The sequence below is a fragment of the Cavia porcellus genome, unplaced genomic scaffold (genome assembly GCF_034190915.1).
Source record: "Cavia porcellus strain 051 isolate PalLab524CR breed Dunkin Hartley unplaced genomic scaffold, mCavPor4.1 scaffold_28, whole genome shotgun sequence".
In the NCBI taxonomy this organism is placed as follows: domain Eukaryota; kingdom Metazoa; phylum Chordata; class Mammalia; order Rodentia; family Caviidae; genus Cavia; species Cavia porcellus.
Window position 1 is genome coordinate 3,525,669 of NW_026947511.1, and position 18,973 is coordinate 3,544,641.

An 18,973-nucleotide genomic window follows, 5' to 3' on the forward strand; every position below is an offset into this window, starting at 1 on the left:
TCTCTGACACGTTCATATCCTTCTCTTTCACTTAAATTGAGGTATTAATATCACGCAGAGTCCCCATTTTACATGAATGTTTTCAGGTTTACTCTTGGTATTGTATGATCTGTAAGTTTTGACAAACATATGATGTATATCAACCATCACAGTAGTACATAGAATAATTTCAAAATTCTCTTTGATCTAGTCATTCTTCTTTCTCTGAACCCTTCAAAACTAGTTATCTTTTTATTGTCTCCATAGTTTGTACCTTTTTTTTTTTTACTGTCGTCTATCATAGTTGGAGTTTTTTTGCTCGAGATCTGGGGGGACACTCACCAAACTATAACCCCAGACCTTCCTCCCTTTCTTTGGAGACTAGGCTTTGCTCAATTGCCCAGGCAAACCTTGAACTTGCTACCTATTCACCTGCCTTAGCCTCTTAGGTAGCTGGAATTATATGCATGCAGCTCCATACCAGCCAGCTTGGTTCTTTATGAAGTATTTTTTCAACTTAACTTGGGGCAAATATGGTGTTGTTAGTGATCAGGCTGTTTCTTCCAGCTCCCCAGTGATGATACGCTATATAATTTCTCAAAACCATTAGAATAATAAAACATTTGTTGCTTTTAAATCTTACCAAAATTTATCACCACTTTGAACATTTTTAATAAATCCAAGCAGTCTTTTCATGATAAAACTCTGTTATTTGTATTTCAGATAAGCTGACATCCAAGAATTAAGTTACAGCTTTGATTCTCTTTTTGTTTTCAGAATTCTTCATCTTGGCTTATTCCTATCCTGCCTGATATGCTCCGACACATTTTTCAGTTTTGTGTTTTAGAAAGCAGCCAGGAAATTCTGGAGCTCATTCACAAGGTACATAATGAATATATATATATATATATATATATATTCCTCTTCCTGGTAATTGTAGATTTTTAAATTTTTTCATAATTGGTGTATCTTGGTCGGGGATTTTAAGAAATTAAAAATCATCAGAGATTTGAAGATTCTGAGACAGGGTCTGGAAGATGAGACAGGAAACTAGGATTCTTATGGAATATAATAGTTAAATACTGCTTGTCTGTGCTGTTTCTTACTATGTCACTCTATTAGATAAGTGTTTTAAGCACTTTCTGAAAGGTTATCATAGAAGATTAGATATTTTCGGAGTTATATCGGTGTGTGTCTAGTTAATTTAGACTGTATTTTGTCCCATGACTTAACAAGATTAGTCATCTGTGTTGGATTCTTAGAGGAGGAGTTTTTGGTACATAATAACATATATGAGGAGAAATGGCACTGTTGTACCTTTAGAATATATTAAGGTAATCTTTGTTGAATATGATGTGTCTCTTGTTAACAGCCTTCAATTAACAATGAAGTAATTTCTACCTATTGATTTTAGTTTTTTAAATGTTAGATATCAAAAAATATCAAAAAAGATACCCATAAAATAAGACACTGTTGTGTTGTGTTGTTTTGTTTTGTTTGTACCAGGGATTGAACTCAGGACCTTGTACTTGCCAGGCAAGTGCTTGTACCACTGAGCTGTTTTTCTTTTTTCTTTTTTTTTTCTTTTTGAGACAGGGTCTCGCTGTGCAGTTCAGGCTGGCCTTGAGCTCACTTTGTAGCCCAGGCTGGTCTTGAACTTGCAAAGATCCTCCTGCCTCGGCCTCCTGAGTGTTGGGATTACAGGCGTGAGCCACCACGCCCAGCTCTCACTGAGCTGTTTTTCATCTAGGGTATTTTAGTAGGGAAATGTATGTGTTGAATATAGAACTTCATCAGTATCGATTCTTATTGTATGAAAAGGATTTCAGTATCTTACTGAGATTTTTACAACTGTATGTAATTTTTATGGGTAGATTTTATAAAATTTTTCATAAAATATTGAAGTTTTTGAATACTCTTTAAATTTTTTTCCTTTGTATTATTTCTTGTACTGTATTAACCTATCAAGCAGCATTTCAGAATAAGCCTTTATGTTGTTTTAAAATTAATCTCTAGGTTGTTTCCTATTTTTTTAAATTTAGTATCCTATAAATAAGTATTAGGTTTTGTTGGCACTTAACAGAAAAATTTCACTTTTGTGCCCTCCTGTTACTCTGTAGGTTTGGATGGAACTGTTGAGCAAGGCTTCAGTTCAGTATGTGGTAGCAGCTGCTTGCCCATGGATGGGTGCTTGGCTTTGCTTAATGATGCAGCCTTCTCATTTACCCATTGATTTAAACATGTTGCTAGAAGTAAAAGCTAGAACCAAGGTAAGAGGGACATAATGTATTTGTGTTCAACTCATAATAAGAGTGTAAGAAATACATATTACTGTTACAAATGTGATTTCATTAATGTAACTTTAGTAAGAAGAAATTATTTTATTAGAACCCTAATGAGGAATAGTAATTCTTAACCATTAAAATTTTGTGAAAAGACTAATATTTTACTAGAATAGTAACTTTTTGTTTTCAATTATTTACCTTTTTGAAACAGGGTCTCTTTATGTAGTTTAGGGTGACCTTAAACTCACTGTGTAGCCCAGGCTACAGTGATCCTCCTCTTGTCTCCTTCTACCAAGTGCTGAGATTATAGGTTTGTACCACCACACCTTGTTTAGCATGATTAATATTAAATTTTAATAATTAATCTTTATTATTTTCCCCCCTCTTTTACTCTAGGAAAAAACAGGTGGTAAGGTACGCCAAGGCCAAAGCCAGAATAAAGAAGTACTTCAGGAATATATTGCAGGTGCAGACACAATCATGGAAGACCCAGCCACCAGGGATTTTGTAGTTATGCGGGCCAGAATGATGGCAGCCAAGTGAGTGTCAAGTAATCATGAATTCACAGGTCTAACTCCAAAAGTGATTTAATTTCTTATATTTCTGACAACCCTTCTTCCGTCACACTAGTTACAGCCTAAGAAAAATTTAAAGCAAGTAAATTTCTTTTGGTACCGGGGATTGAACTCACGACCTTACGTTTACAAGGCAGGCACTTATGCCACTGAGCTAAATCCCCAGCAAAACAAGTAAATATTTTTAACATTTTAAAGTTTTGCAAATACAATTTACATTTTTTAAAGAAATGAGATAGTTAAATCTGTGGAAAAATTTATGACCAGCAGGGGACATTTCCTTCAGATTATTTCTATAGTAACTTCTTTTTTCTCCCTCTTAGGCTCTTAGGAGCACTTTGTTGCAGTATTTGTGATCCAAGTGTAAACATGGTAACACAAGAAGTTAAACCAGCAGAATCCCTTGGCCAATTACTGCTCTTTCATTTGAACTCCAAATCTGCCTTACAGAGGATTAGTGTTGCTTTGATAATCTGTGAATGGGCCACTTTGCAAAAGGTAAGATTTTGCCCCAAAAGTAATAAAGGCAGATTAAGTAAACTAACTTCTATTAGCTGTTAGGATTATTTATATTTTACAACAGAAAAGTGAAAATTTCTCCAAAAATCCAACATAAAAAAGTATTTTTAATTACATTGAAGATTCTTTCCATTTACCTTTAATCTTAGACTTTTTACTTAGCATTCCCATTCTATATTTGAGATAGTTAGCTATGCCCATGTTTAATATTTGGTCTTAACCTCATAGTCTGTTAAAAAATTTTACATTCATTTGGAAGCAGTCCAGAAATTGAACTGTTTGTCTCCTTAGTATTGAAAACTACAAAAGATGGTTTGTATTTTAGGATTCTGTTTATGAGTAGGAGCAAAGTCAGAATTTTCTGTCATAAAAAAAATTTTCACATTTAAATCCAAATCTTCATGTTTTCAAATAAACCCATTCCCTTCTAGTCCCTTTAACTTCTAGAAAAATGTATGATTTTTGTGTAAGACTTGCTTCTGTAAATAAAGAACACTTCCTGCTGGTTTTGTTTATTCCATTGACTGGAATTCTGGAAATTTAACTGTCTGCACTTGCTGCGAGAGTTGCCTGTTACTGCCTCTTAGCAGTTTGTCAAAGCTGTGTCTAAAAGTAATTGAGCCGTGCTCCATTGTAATCGAAACCCTCACTTAACCTCTGGAAAGAAGCAAGGCTCATCTGTTTTTAGGCAGGACTCAATGTGCTGGAGAGGCAGTGATGCTGTGTTTTTGTGCCTCTCAGACTCAGCAGCAAGTGTTGACAGTTCGGTTTCTGGACCCTCACAGAGCTTCTGTGGATTTACTCTGTGAAGCCCAGGCTGATCACCCAGATCCCACAGAATCCCTCATGGCTCACCACTGAGGCCATTCCCCCTCTGGTTGGGGCAGGCAACAACCAGAGAGAGAGGGAAGGGTTAGTTAAATTTGGGGGCAGGTAAGTAGCTTTTAAATTTATATATCCATTTCTACAGTATAGCATGTGAAGCTGTGGGCTAAACTATTAAGAAATCTAATAATGAGTTTTAAGTAAGATGTTTAGTTAATGCATGCCAGGTATTCTTTTCTGATTTTTTTTTTTTTTAAGTCTGTGCGTGCTCTATCGCTTTCTTTCTCTTCATAAGATACATATAAAATCTAGGGTGCAGTAAAAAAATTAGGCAGAAAATTTAATGGAATTATAACTGTTTCGTGTGCATGTTCTGTAATCATTTACATTAAAATTTTGGAGTAGTTTGTGTATATACTTTTCCCGTTTGTTCTAGAAGCAAACATAGATTGAGTGAAAATTTACAACCTAGTAGTTTATACGTGAAATTTGTTTATCTATAAAATTATATTTATATATTTGCCCTGAATATTTGTTGTATGTTGTGTTTTAGGAGTGTAAAGCTGTTACCCTAGCTGTGCAGCCACGTTTACTTGATATCCTTTCAGAACATTTATATTATGATGAAATTGCTGTTCCATTCACACGAATGCAGAATGAATGTAAACAGCTTATATCATCATTAGCTGATGTACATATTGAAGTTGGTAATAGAGTAAACAACAATGTTTTAACAATAGATCAAGCTAATGACCTGGTGAGTAAAAAAGTAATTTTTAAAATCTTATCACATGAACCATATATTAGAAATTGATTGTGATATGTTTACCACTGTTGACTCTAGCTTGGTAGCCTGTTATCCCTACCTTTTAGAAAGTTGATGTTACTGTATTGACTTTTCTTGAAACAGGATAAGGAAGGAAATTTTTTAAAAACTCAGTTTCCTGAACATTTGTCCTCCCTGCTCCCAGTTTCAAATGAAAAATACTCAGATGTACAGAAAAAGTAAAAGAATTAGACAGTGAGCACTTTGTATACTTAGCAATTAAATTATGTAGTTCACATTTTACTAAATTTTTTTCTAATATATATTTAAATATTCATCCATTTTGAACCATCAGTCCATCTTATTTTTGACAAATTTCTGAGTACATTTTAAATACTAGCATAATTTAGTATACTGTACATATAATAAAGTAAAATTCAGTGTTTATGATTTTTTGCTCTGTGTTGATGAAAAATTTATATACTAGTGTGTGCCCTTAACTGTCTATGTAGTCTTTTAAAAATAAAAGTAAACATATGCCTTATTTAGGATTTATTAGTTCTTGGACATCAATGGACCATTTAATGAATTTTCACAGATATGAAACTCAAACATCCTATCAAAATAGAGAACATTGTCATTACCACTTCCTAATCACTCTTTTCTTCTCCTTGCCTCTGACTAACCATTCTGACTTTATTCCTATAATTAAATTCTGCATATTCTAGAAATTCACACAGATACACTTTGCTTTTTAAGGGTTTTTTTTAGCATTTTTTTCTTGAAATTCACTCATGTTACGTGTATTAATAATTCATTTTTATTGCTGAGTTTTCTTATATTTAATGAATCTCCTACAAGTTGAAGTCATTCTACTGATGAGAATTTGAAAAACTTACCAATTTTTGTCTATTGTGAACAATATAGGACAACATAGGAATGAAACTGTTGAGTCATAAATTAGGAGTATGTTTACTTTTGTTTTAAAAGGGCCTCACAGAGGGCTTAGGTATAGTTCAGTGTTAGAATGCTTGTCTAGGATGTATGAGGCCCTCTTTTTAAAATTTTTGTTGTTAGTTTTTATGTGCTGGGGACTAAACCCAGGGCTTCAGGATTGCTGCTAAACAAGTGCTCTGCCTCTGAGCTATATTCCCCATTACCACAACTGCTCCCCTTTTTAAAATTTTAAGACAGGTTTCAGTAAGCCAGCCTGTAATTTAGGATTCTCCCTTAAGCCTCCCAAGAAGCCAGAATTACAGTGTGTGGCAAAGACCCAGATTTGATCCTAACACTGAGAAAAAATAATTTAAAGACAGATCTTTTCCCACAGAAATTATATTGTTTTACTCCTCAAATGACAGTATTTGAGGGTTCTAGTTGTTCTACATCATCAGCAATATTTGGTATGATCACTACCTTTAACTTTAGCCATCCTGTGGTTATGTGATGTCATTATAGTTTTTAGTTTTCATTTCCCTAATGATGAATATGTTGAACATTTTATATTTTGAATTTTAGTGAAATCTAAATTATCTATTGTTCCTTTTATGCTTATTGGGTTCTGTGATCTGAGGCACTTATTCTATCTCTAAGTGGTGAAAGAATTTGCTCAAATTTCTAAAGTTTTGCACTCTCTCTCTCTCTCTCTATTTTTTTTTTTTGTTTGTTTTGTTTTGTTTTTGGTGGTGCAGAGGATCAAACCCAGGCCCTCAGATATGCTAGGCAAGCACTCTGATATTGAGCTATACATACAACTTTCCATCTTGAATTAATGTTTGGGTATATTGTTAAATACAGATTGAGGTTTTTCACCTAAATATCTCACTTTCAGTATCTTTTATTGAAATGACTTTCCCTCATTGGATTATTGTGGCATCTTTGTAAGAAATCAACTGAAGTTTAAGTATGGGTCTATATCTTGGTCTAATTGTTTAATTTGTCTCCTTTTGCCATCCCAGCACCCATGTCTTAATTACTGCAACTTTGTACATAGCTGAGTCTGTTAGGTTGGGTAGTATAAATGAATTCTACCTAATAGGATCAGAAACTGAGCACTTCATTTGTGTTTAGCCCAGTGAAATAATGTTCATTTCTTATCCCCCTTTCTAACTCAAAGAATAATACAGTTGATTTTTTCTTTTCTATGAGAAAAAGCTAAACTTGCCATCTTTTTATGAGTTCTTTTTGTAAGGTTGTTTTCCTGTAAATATTTTTTGGAGGCCCCTCATTCCTTGTTGACTCAAGTTAAATTGCTCAAATTTTCTTTATGATTGGATTCCCTTTTATTTTTGAGAACCCCTCGTTCAGCATCATTGTTGTTTTTAATTAGTACTAGGGATTGAATGCTGAGTACTGAATGCTACATCCCTATCTCTTTAAAAAAATTTCGAAATGGTCTTACTGAGTGTTCTAGGCAGGCTTTGAACTTGTGATCCTTCTGCAGCAGCCTCCCAGGTAGCTGAGATTACAGACATGCCCCACTGCAGACATACTATAATATGGCTTCAAGATCATACTATTCAGGCCCCTTACTGTTTTTTTTTTTTTTTTTTTTTTTAAATCAGCCTAATAGTTGGCTGGGATAGAAGACAATCATTCGAATCTCCAGAAAAAGTATTGAGGTCAGCGTTATTTTATAAGGTGCTTTGGCTAAGAGCCACTGCTCTTTGTATCTTTCATAATCTTTTATGTTCTTGCATTAGACATTTTTATTTGAATTATCTCACTGTTACATTAAACTTAACTAAAATTGAGGAATTTCTTTAACAGAAAAATGCCCTTTTTATCCCCACAGGTTTTGTCGGCATCTTTTTCCCTGAAAGTTGCATTTTTATTCTTCCTGCTTCCATTGGCACAGCCTAATAAAGACCTTGGTATTCTGTAATCTAGATGTTGACTGTTCTCTAAAGTATCAGGCAGTCTGTGATCCATTTCCTGTTGCTATGCTAGACTCTTGATGGAGTCCTTCAGTGCCCCTTTGATCATATCCTTCTGCTTAAAAACATTATTTTTCTCTTTCTCAGTTTTTTCTTTCATCAGTTTTTCTAAATTCCCTCTTATTATTTCTCAGATGTCACATAAACACATTGTTAGCTTTCTTCCTATTGAAGCATCCCACATTTGCTCTTCTGTGGTTCATTCATTCACATTTCTATGCCTGATCTCCATTTTCTTGTGCTAGAAATTTCTTAACCCACAATCCCCTAGCTTCATCCAGAGTTCCCTTTTTCGTTTTTGAAACAGGGACTCATGCAGTTTACAGCAGCCTTGAACTCACTATGTAGTCCAGGCTAGCCTCGAACTCATGGCAACCTTCCTGCCTCAGCCTTCCTAAGTGTAGGGTTACAGTCTTTCATTACCATGCCCCACGCCAGATTCTTTTCTTGACAGTCTTTCATTTGTACCTTGTGCTCAGATTATGATAAACTGTTTGCAGTTCCTCATGTCTATGTTTGCAAAGATGTATTTCTAACCTGATTTTTTCATTTTTAAAAAATCATTATATGTCAATAGTGCCAGTTGCTCTGGAGACTGATGTGAGGGGATTCCTTGAGTCCAAGAGTGAGATCCTTTCTTAAAATAAAAACAGTAACAAACAAGTGTTACCTGCCTTTGGCAAGTCTCCACTAATTTCTTCCCATAACAAGAGTTAAGCAACACTATGTATTCCCATAGCAGTTTGCCTTTACTTTACCACAGTGATGTTTTACCTTGCCTTGCTTTTGTATTTCTCTCCCACATAACTAACTGTATTTTTTAAGTGTATTAAAACATTGTCTTATACATCTTTCTAGTTAATAAATATTGTTAGTAAATATTGGTTAAGCGATTGAATTAACTTGGAGTAATTGGGAAGCTTTTCCTCAGTTATCTACACTCACTGCAAGTTGACATAAACGTGGTGTATTGAGGACATTTTTACACGTTGCAGTATAATCCTGTTTCAGATAAGTCTTAGAATTCAAAACAGGGGAAGCAAAGTGCAAAGTACATGCTAGAAGTGATCTGTTTCTTTATGGTGAGCAAATTGACATGGTCACACAGATACAATTTAACTTGAACTGGATGTCTGTAATTCCAGCACTCTGGATTGAGGCTGAGGCAGGAGGAGGATTGTTACAAGTTCAGGGCCAGCCTGGACTACATAGTAAGGACAGCCTGAACTATGTAGCAAGACCTTGTCTAAAAATAGACAAGCAAAAAACCCTTAAAACAGATACAATTTAATCGGTACTTTATAATAATAAAATTTAGCCAGACATGGTGGTATAGATCTGTAATCCCAGAAGCTGACATAGGATCATAGGTTGAGAAAAGAGTCTAGCTATCTAGTTCAGACTGGCCTTGAACTCACTAGGTAGCCCACACTGACCTTAGGCTCATGATGATGCTCCTGCCTTAGCCTCCTGAATTGTGGGATTACAGGTGTGTGCTGCCCCCGCCTCAATTAAAAAGGGATAGGGATACAACTCAGTAGTAGATCTCTTGCCCAGGATGTGTATGGCCACAGATCCTCAGTATGGAAAACAACAACAAAAAAAAATCTTTTCGATTTTCATAATAAACAAACAGCATTGTCAGTGTTGTTCACAATGAAATCTAAATCTGAACATTTTAGGTTTTTCATTGAAAAGAAATAGGTTCTCGGGCTGGGATTTAGCTCAGTGGCATAAATGCCTGCCTGGCAAGCACGAGGTCATGAGTTGGATCCCCAGTACGGCAAAAGGGGAAAAAAAAAAAAAAAGAAATAGGTTCTCCAGTGTTAGGGGCTTTTCTGATCTGTAAGGATTAGATCAGATCTGTTTATAGATGGTCTTTATCACCATAGTTACCTATCAATACTTTGTTATATAAATCATATAATCTTTATGGTTCAAGGCAACATTATTCATAGTAGCAAAATAGCATAAACAGTCTAAATAGTAAATAGCTGATGAAAGAAAAAATAAAATATGTAGCATAAATTTGCTTATATAGTGAAGTATTCAACCAAAAGAAATCAAATACTGGGACTGGGGATTTAGCTCAGTGGCATAAGCACCTGCCTTGCAAGCAGGTAGTCGTGAGTTCAATCCCTGGTACCGATTTAAAAAGAAAAAAAGTACACAAAAAAAGAAATACTGATATGTGCTTCAACATGGGCAAACATTAATGACATTTCTGAATGAAACCAGGCACAAATGATTATGTATTACATAATTTCATTTATTTATATGAATTATCTAAGATAGGTAAATCTGTGAAGAACATAGTCAAGCAGATTCCATAGGGCTGAGGGAAAATGAACAATGATTGTTAATAGATTTTCTTTGTGAAGTAATGAAACTCTTCTAAAATTTTTATTTACAACCTGGAATATACTAAAAACCACTGAATTATATACTTAAAAGTGGTTCCTTTTATGGTATATGAATTACAACTTAGTAAACTTTTTAAAAGTTGGACCAGACAGTCTAATGGAGGCTTGTAAAATAGTCTAGAACAGTTTTGTAGCCTTAGACATCTCTTGGCAACTAAAAGGATAATACTTGATTTTCTTTTTCTCCGTTTCCTAATGCCATGGCATTTCCACCAGAATAGAAGTCAAAGAATGAATGAAAATAATTCGCTTAGTACACTTAGCCACATAGCAGACAGCTATCCTAAGTTTTTGTGAGTTTTTGAGTTGAGAGGGCTCTTCATCCTAAAAAGTTTGTCAGCTTTGGTGTTCCTTTATTAAATTTTGATATTCCTTAATTATATCCCTAATTAAAGTTCCTTAATTAAACTTAGTTAACATTTAGTTTATATTTGTTTATAGCTTTTCATTTCACCAAGTACTCTTGTGGATACAGAATGTGATTTTCCTCAAATGAGTTAGATATATTTAAAGGATAAGTAGTTTCATTCCTTTAGAGCATGTATCTTAAAAATACATGTTACTGGGGCTGGGGATTTAGCTCAGCGGCATAATAGTCTGCCTTGCAAGCAGGTAGTCGTGAGTTAAATCTCTGGTACTGAAAAAAAGGAAAAAGACAACAAAACAAAACATGTTACTGTTAAATTAAGTCACTAAAATACATGTTAAGTTTTAGATGTTTATTTAGTTTGCTGAGTATTGAAACAACACCATTTATTGTGAAAACTGCAAGTGAAACAAAATTTGCAATCTGCTGCTTACGAGTTTACAGTCTGTTTGGGGTTGATGTCATTAATGATTTTTAATTTCTTTTTTTTATTAGGTCACTACTGTTTTTAATGAAGCCACATCAACTTTCGATTTAAATCCTCAAGTGTTACATCAGTTAGATGGTAAACGACAGCAGGTTCAAATGACAGTTACAGAGACAAACCAAGAGTGGCAAGTGTTGCAGTTGAGAGTGCATACATTTGCTGCATGTGCGGTTGTGAGCTTGCAGCAGCTTCCAGAGAAATTAAATCCTGTCATAAAACCACTAATGGAGACAATTAAAAAAGAAGAGAATACACTAGTACAAAACTATGCAGCTCAGTGCATAGCTAAACTTCTTCAGCAGTGCACAACAAGGATACCCTCTCCTAATTCAAAAATTATTAAAAACCTCTGTAGCTCCCTTTGTGTGGATCCATACCTGACTCCATGTGTAACATGTCCAGTACCAACACAGAGTGGCCAGGAAAATTTGAAAGGTATAAATCTAAACCTTTACTTAGGATAGAAAAGGAGTTAACCAGTTGAATTTGTTTTTATTTGCACACAGATATAATTTAAGTACAAATCTAGTTTATGATAGAGCTATTTCTCATTGTCAGAGAAAAAAAGATTGGTTATAACAGTTCCTTGTTAAATGTACATATTGCTAATTAGTCACAACTCTAAATGCCAGTAAACATTCATAGGAGACCTGATGTCTGAAATAAGGTGCTGAAACTCATGGGACAAATATTCATCCCTCCTTCACAATCAAAACCATCACTATGTGGCTGTAATAACAGCTAGAAAACTTAATTGTGTCAAATGCTAGTTAATGAAAGTTTTTCCTATAATATTTGGTTTTCTTTAGTTTTATACAATGAGCAAACTCTAGTAAAAAGTACGTAACTAATTTTTATATTTTCATTTGGAGACTCTATATGGAAAACATCCTTCAGTGAGCTGGTCTCAAAGAGTAATATTTCCTCACATTAGTCCTATTATTTTTTTGTTAATAAGATTTTAGAACAACACTCAAAGGTGGAATAGATTTATAACTGACACAATATAGATCTTGGCCAAAAATGTGACTGAATTGGAAAAAAGTGGGCATTTTGAGAATTTACCCTAAAATATTAGGCTCATGTCTCAATTTCCCATTTATTGAGTATGAGGCAGCAGTATGTGGTGGTGATTGTTTTTGTGAATTTATTGTAAATGTGGACTTTTTTGTGTGAGTGCAGTACTAGAATCAAATGTAGGTATGCGCTACCACTGAGTTGTATCCCCAGCTTTTTCTTTCAAGACCAGGATTTACTTGTCTTATGTATCAGGCTTACTTAGAACTGGGATTACATTTGTATGATGCTGCAGGTAACTCCAAGTGCTTCTTTTGAAACAAAGTTTGTTTGAAATATTTTAATGTTTCCTTTGCTTAGGCCAAACATTTCTTTGGTATTTCTCACTGTACATGGAGTACTATAGCTTTGAGTGCATTTAGGTATAAAACATGCAAATAGACTTGCTACCATTTCACTGTCTAAAAATATATGTCACCAGGCTATAGAAACTGAGATCCTGCTGGGTGTGGCGACACATGTATACAATCTCAGCACTTGGGAAGCTGAAGCAGGAAGATTACAGAGAGTTTGAGGCCAGCCTAACTACATACCTGTTTCAGAAAATTCTGACATATAAGCTGTCTCAAAACTAAAAAACAAAAACACCCTAATAACAGTCTAAACATTGGTTATGTTTCTTTGGCAGGAAACATTGGTCACCTATATTATGATTAACTTTTTTTCTCACTAGGATCCAACTCAGAAAAAGATGGAATGCATCATACTGTCACCAAGCATAGAGGTATAATTACACTCTATAGGCATCAGAAAGCTGCTTTTGCTATTACAAGTAGGCGAGGTCCTACTCCCAAAGCAGTAAAAGCTCAAATAGCAGATCTTCCTGCAGGAAGTAGTGGGACTATCCTTGTTGAACTTGATGAGGTAAATAGTTTTTCGTTTAAATGCTTTGATTTTTTTATGCAAATATCTAGCTTGCAGATTGAAAAATAAGTTCATGTGTATGCTTCCAGAACTGTATTTTTGTGCTTACAATGGAAAGAATTGTAACCTTTTAAAGTATTCTAACAACATGATTCAAAAAAATAGTAAGCTTCTTTAAATTTCTTATGCCTCTTGTAATTTTTACCAGCTTAACTTTATCTTCTCAGACAGGAAGCCTTTTTAATGGTGAACACATAAACTGTTTGTAAAATATAAACTCATTTATTCCCATGGCATTGCCCATAAAGAAAATAGTAAATTACCATGAAAACAAACTCTTTCTCAATCTTGGCAGTCAAGAATTCCATTGGTATTTAGAGAATAATTCCACAAATGTCAAATTACTGCCATTCATCTTTTAATCAATCTAGAGTTTATTACATGTGTGGTATGAGAGTTGGGATCTAAATTTAACTTTTCCATGAGTAGCCAATTACTGCCCTATTGAATCTTTTTTTTTTCCCCTGATTTGTAATGATACCACATGTATTACATGTCGTGCTTTGTTTTTGTGAGGATTTATTTGACTTTTCTATTCTGCCCCACTAGTCTACTTTACATATTTCTTTAAAAACGTGATAACCAATGAAGAGTTTGATTTGGAAAATCTTAAAAGTCACCTTATAAATGGAAAAAATTTTCTGCTTATTTTTGATTTCGATATAGGAGTTTATTGGAGTTCAGTAGTAAAATGTCAATACTAAAAGACAATTTTCTGTAAAACTCAGACCTATTTAAAAGTTTTTCTTAAAATTAACATTTTAGGTCATTTCCCTATTTATTATAAAACATTCTTTTTGAGTCTGGCATATTTTGCTTAACATGACCCCCATCATTTCCATCCATTTTTATGACTGAAAAATATTATATTATGTATATATGCCACATTTTTAAAATCTGTTCATCTGCTGCTAGGTACCTAGGCTGGTTTATTATCTTAGCTATTATGATTTGTACTCCAGTAAACATGGCTACACAGGTATCCCAAAGGATGCTGACTTGTAATTCCTTTGGGTATATACCAAGGATTCTTATGGTTAGTTGTGTTTTTAGTTTTTTGAGAAACATTTTTAGTTTGATTTTGCTGTTATTTCCTGAATGATTAGAATTCTATTAAAGAGTTCTTTGCCTGTGTCTGTATGTTTCAAATATTTTTCCTGTTTTCTTCTAGCAGCAGCAGGTCCTATACCTTGGTGTTTTGATACATTTTTAATTTGTGTTCAAGGTGAGACAGAGTTAGTTTTAATCTTCTACATAAGGATATCCAGTTTTCCTACAGACATTTGACAGGCTATTTTTTCTCCAAAGTGTTTTAGGCTCCTTTGACAAGAAGCAAATGGTTGTAGTTGCATGGGTTTGTTTCTGTGTCCTCTGTTACTCCCTTGGTCTACATGTCTTATTTTTATGCCAAAACCATGCTGTGTCTGTGACTATCACCATAAAGTTAAATTGGGTGTCATGATGCCTCCCACCTTGTTCTTTTTGCTTAGAATTGTTTGTGTGTTCTGGGTCTTTTGTGTTGCTATATATTTTTAAAATTTTTGTTTTATTTATTTGTTGGTTGGTCTGGTTTGTTGAGACAGGGTCTCCCTGTGTAGTTCAACGTAGCCTTAAACTCACTGTGTAGCCCATGCTGGCCAGGAAGTCGCAGCGATCTTCTTCCTCAGCCTCCCTAGTCCTGGGATTATAGGCATGCACCACTGGCTCCTGGCTGTATGTGAATTTTAGGGTTGCTTTTCTAATTCTATGAAGAATGTCCTTAGAATTGATGATGACTGTACTGAATCTGTAGATCACTTTTAACATTTTAACAATATCCTGCCAATCCATATTCTGGTATCTTCAATTTCTTTCCTCAGAGTTCAATAATCTTCATTGTAGAGGTCTTTCATCACCTTGGTAAGGTTGATTAGTAGGCGTTTTATTGTTCTTTAAAGATGCTATGAGTGGGATTGTTTTCCCAATTTCTTTCTCAGCTAGTTATTGGTATGTAGAAAGATTGTTGATATTTTAAAATATTGTTTGTATTCTATACTTTTTGATATATCCCTATGGCTTGTAAAGCTTTTCTTCTACTTTAATTTAAAAAGTATGTATATGTGTACACATGTGATTCTGCTTGGCAAGATAGTTTTGTGGACTAATTATTGCCAAATAAGGAACTGGCAGTCTTAGGGATGGCTTAAATATGCTTTTATTATGTCTCTTAAATGACCACAACAAGGACATATCATTTCATCTCATGACAGTTTCTTTAGAGCAAGAAAAGGAAGAAAAACATATCATCTAGGACTATCTTTTGTAACCACATATGTCTTTTGATTCCTGCTCTCAACCCCAGAGTATTTTATTTTGGACACAGAAATCTATTGAGGAATTTTAGGCTCTAAGTTTAATTATTGGGAAATACTATTGTTGTCATAAATATGTCTAATAGTTGCTTCATTCCCTACTATTGGAAATGCTATCAATTCTGAATTCTCTTGATAAAATTTAAAATGCATTATATTTTCTTTCTAAAATTTTGCGTTCAACTAACATTTAATTTCAGGCCCAGAAGCCTTATCTGGTACAACGGAGAGGAGCGGAGTTTGCTTTAACTACTATAGTGAAGCATTTTGGAGGCGAAATGGCAGTCAAGCTGCCACATCTCTGGGATGCTATGGTTGGCCCACTGAGGAATATAATTGACTTAAATAATTTTGGTATGCACATTTTTTTAGAGTTTGCTTTTTAACAATTCAGTGTGTATCAATTAAATATATCCTTATAAAGTAAAAATGCCTATACATACTTATCCCATACTTATCCCAGCTGCTAAGTTTTAAGATGGAAGATTTGTAAAAACATTTATTTTTTATTTACTTTCATAATTTTCTGTATACTTTTTGCTTTTTTTGTACTTAAAAAAGATATTTGAAATGGAATATTATTTTAAATTTTGGTTCATTAAGTGTAGTACCCCAACATTTAAATTAAAATCATGCATTTAAACACAGCAGTATTGACTCCTGTATTAGCTAGAAAGGTGCTAAACTTTTGGAGGGCTAGAAATTTTCGAAAACTATTTGTCAAGTGATACAGACTTAATGTATTTGAATAGATGGAAAGTCCCTCCTGGAAAAGGGAGATGGCCCTGCTCAAGAATTGGTGAATTCTCTGCAAGTTTTTGAAGTAGCAGCGGCATCAATGGATTCTGATCTTCATCCCTTGGTAACTAATGTAAAATGTCTTCAAATAAACAAATGGTCTTATAAAAAAACCTTGAGACTTGAAAAGCATAACTAGATGTCATCCCAGTAATTGCATTTTGCTTTTATATGATATAATGGTATTTCTCTTTTACTGACAGCACAATTCTTCTGGGCTTTGTGAGCTAGATGAATGAATGATAGAAGCATTCAGTCTGGAATCTTAGAATGTGGGACATTCTAATATGGAAAGAACTGATGGCACAGGTGCTAGGTATAAACAGAAAGGGAAATCTATAGCCCTGTTCAGACAATTGTAACAGTATAGCTCCAAGAAAGGAAGAACACAGGTAATAAGATTGTTTCCAACATAAGTATAAACATAGAAGGAAATTACCTGCCTCAGATCAAAGTTATCAGCAGTAAAGTCAGGACAATTGTTTATGATTAAAAAAATTATACTTCTCATAAAAGAATATAGAGCAAGGAGAAAAATAGACAGTTACGTTGTTTATTCGTAAAAGAGTGTTACTCTTTCCATATGTCTACATTAGGAAGCACTCTGCACTTTGTATCATTATAAATAGCTCTTGCTTTAATTCATTGCACACTATCAAATAGATTCATAAAAGTGAATCGAGAGAATAGAGAATAAAGGTTTTCTATGTTTTGTAATAAGGAATATTCTTTTACTCAAAATGTTGCTGATACTGGGTGTGATAGCACACACCTGTAATCCCAGCACTGGGAGAGTTTAAGATGACCCTGAACTGCATAGTGAGTTTCTGTCTCAAAAAGACACCCTACACACACACACAAAATAAAAATTGACAAGGTGAGCAACGTGACAGGTACCAGTGGTCTCAGCTTCTTGGGACACTTAAGGCAGAATGATTGCGGAACCTAGGAGTTCAATGTTTTTGTTTTGCTTTTTTTCTGGCCATTGTTTTTTGACTTACTGGTAGTAAAAAAAAAAAAAATTCCATCAGTGTCCCCTTAACTGCCATGATTTAGCAAATTACTTTCAGCTGAGTTGTAAGGTGAGTCTGTTGGCTCCCATTATTAATACAGCAGATACATAATAATGGGATGCTTTTATGCTGTCATAGTCATTACATTTATGGTAAGGCAGCAAGTGGAAAATATCCACTAAAATGCAGTACTAAAACTAATCCAGGAGCAATGAACCTAGTGAATGTACCTAAACCTAAACCAGTGCTTCCAAATCTAAAGGAAGCTGGTGATCCTTGGTGCTATTTTCCCAGTCTCAGAAGGAGAATGTTAAAAAAGTAACCTCTGATGTTTCTTCTGTTGATTTTAGAACTAAGTATTCCAGCAGGCCTAAGAGGATATTGAGCAGGAGAGAAGTTCTGTAACTTTCCTCACTTTTCTTTTTGAAAGAATTGCAATACATTAATGTGACTTTAGATTTTCTCTTAAGGATGTTTTTAAATTATTTGGAGATATTTTTGAATTTAGAGTTAAATGGCATAGGGCCATCTCTGAGTAGGAATTATTTTTTTTTGTCTTTTTCGTTTTTATCAGTACCAGGGATTGAACTCATGACCGCATACTTGCAAGGAAGGCACTTATGCCGCTGAGCTAAATCCCCAGCCCCTCTGAGTAGGAATTATTAGTTACATTTCAAACAGTAGATTTCCTAATGTATATTCTGATGCCTTTAACATTTTGACTTTTAGTTGGTACAACATTTGCCTCATCTATATATGTGCCTTCAGTATCCCAGCACTGCTGTGAGGCACATGGCTGCTCGCTGTGTAGGTGTTATGAGCAAAATAGCTACCATGGAAACAATGAATATTTTTTTGGAGAAAGTACTTCCATGGCTTGGAGCAATTGATGACAATATCAAACAAGAGGGAGCAATTGAAGCACTTGCCTGTATCCTTTTTTATTTTGAAAAACTAGAATTTTATTCGTTTTACTTAAAGGATGGCTAAACTATAACTGAGTTATGAAAATAGCATATAACTTGCTTTATTTTGAAGTATTTTACATTTCTTTACAAATTCATTGCAAATATATTTTGTTTAAACTTTTTCATACTGAAAGTTTAAAGAATTAATTTTAAGACAAGTTTGTAATAAGCAAAATAGTTTTATGTACCTTGAATCTAGTAACTGATCCATTTATTTGGCTTATAAATATTTTATTAGTATTATTCAAGTATTAGATAGATAGTGCCTACCTATTATATACATGGGATGTTTATGTTTCCAAACTTTATTTATTTCTTGGGCATAAAACACTCAAAATATACTGTGTGATACAGCTAGAAAAATGTAAGTCTGTAGCTGTGCTTCACATTGAAGTACCTGGAAGACACTTCTCAAAGAAAAAAGATGAAGATCGGTTCATTAGAAATCTTGTTTCAGAAATGCTTAAGATTATAGGAGGACTATAGTTACTAGACCCACTGTATTCAGTTGGTGATTGTCATGATCCTGGTGGAATTAATGTTTGGTGAGTTATGCTCCCTTAATTACTGTGTGACTCACTTTATTTTAGTATTGGCATTCCAGAAACTTTAAAGAATTTGTTTTAAAAATCGTATTAATAAAACTTCCTCCAGCCCTTTTAAAATAATAGACATAAGGC

General features: G+C 34.2%; 1 protein-coding gene across 2 annotated transcripts in view; it reads left to right on the top strand.

The window, feature by feature from the left end:
* Window positions 1-18,973, top strand: part of Btaf1 (B-TFIID TATA-box binding protein associated factor 1) — a 100,730-nt gene that overhangs the window by 56,129 nt on the left and 25,628 nt on the right. For both annotated transcript variants that reach the window (XM_063239351.1, XM_063239352.1), the window contains exons 15-24: window positions 757-861; window positions 2,100-2,249; window positions 2,661-2,803; window positions 3,163-3,337; window positions 4,737-4,940; window positions 11,171-11,597; window positions 12,913-13,103; window positions 15,715-15,868; window positions 16,267-16,376; window positions 18,055-18,256. In XM_063239351.1, the coding sequence (XP_063095421.1) occupies window positions 757-861; window positions 2,100-2,249; window positions 2,661-2,803; window positions 3,163-3,337; window positions 4,737-4,940; window positions 11,171-11,597; window positions 12,913-13,103; window positions 15,715-15,868; window positions 16,267-16,376; window positions 18,055-18,256 (1,861 nt within the window). The remainder of the gene's footprint in view (window positions 1-756; window positions 862-2,099; window positions 2,250-2,660; window positions 2,804-3,162; window positions 3,338-4,736; window positions 4,941-11,170; window positions 11,598-12,912; window positions 13,104-15,714; window positions 15,869-16,266; window positions 16,377-18,054; window positions 18,257-18,973) is intronic.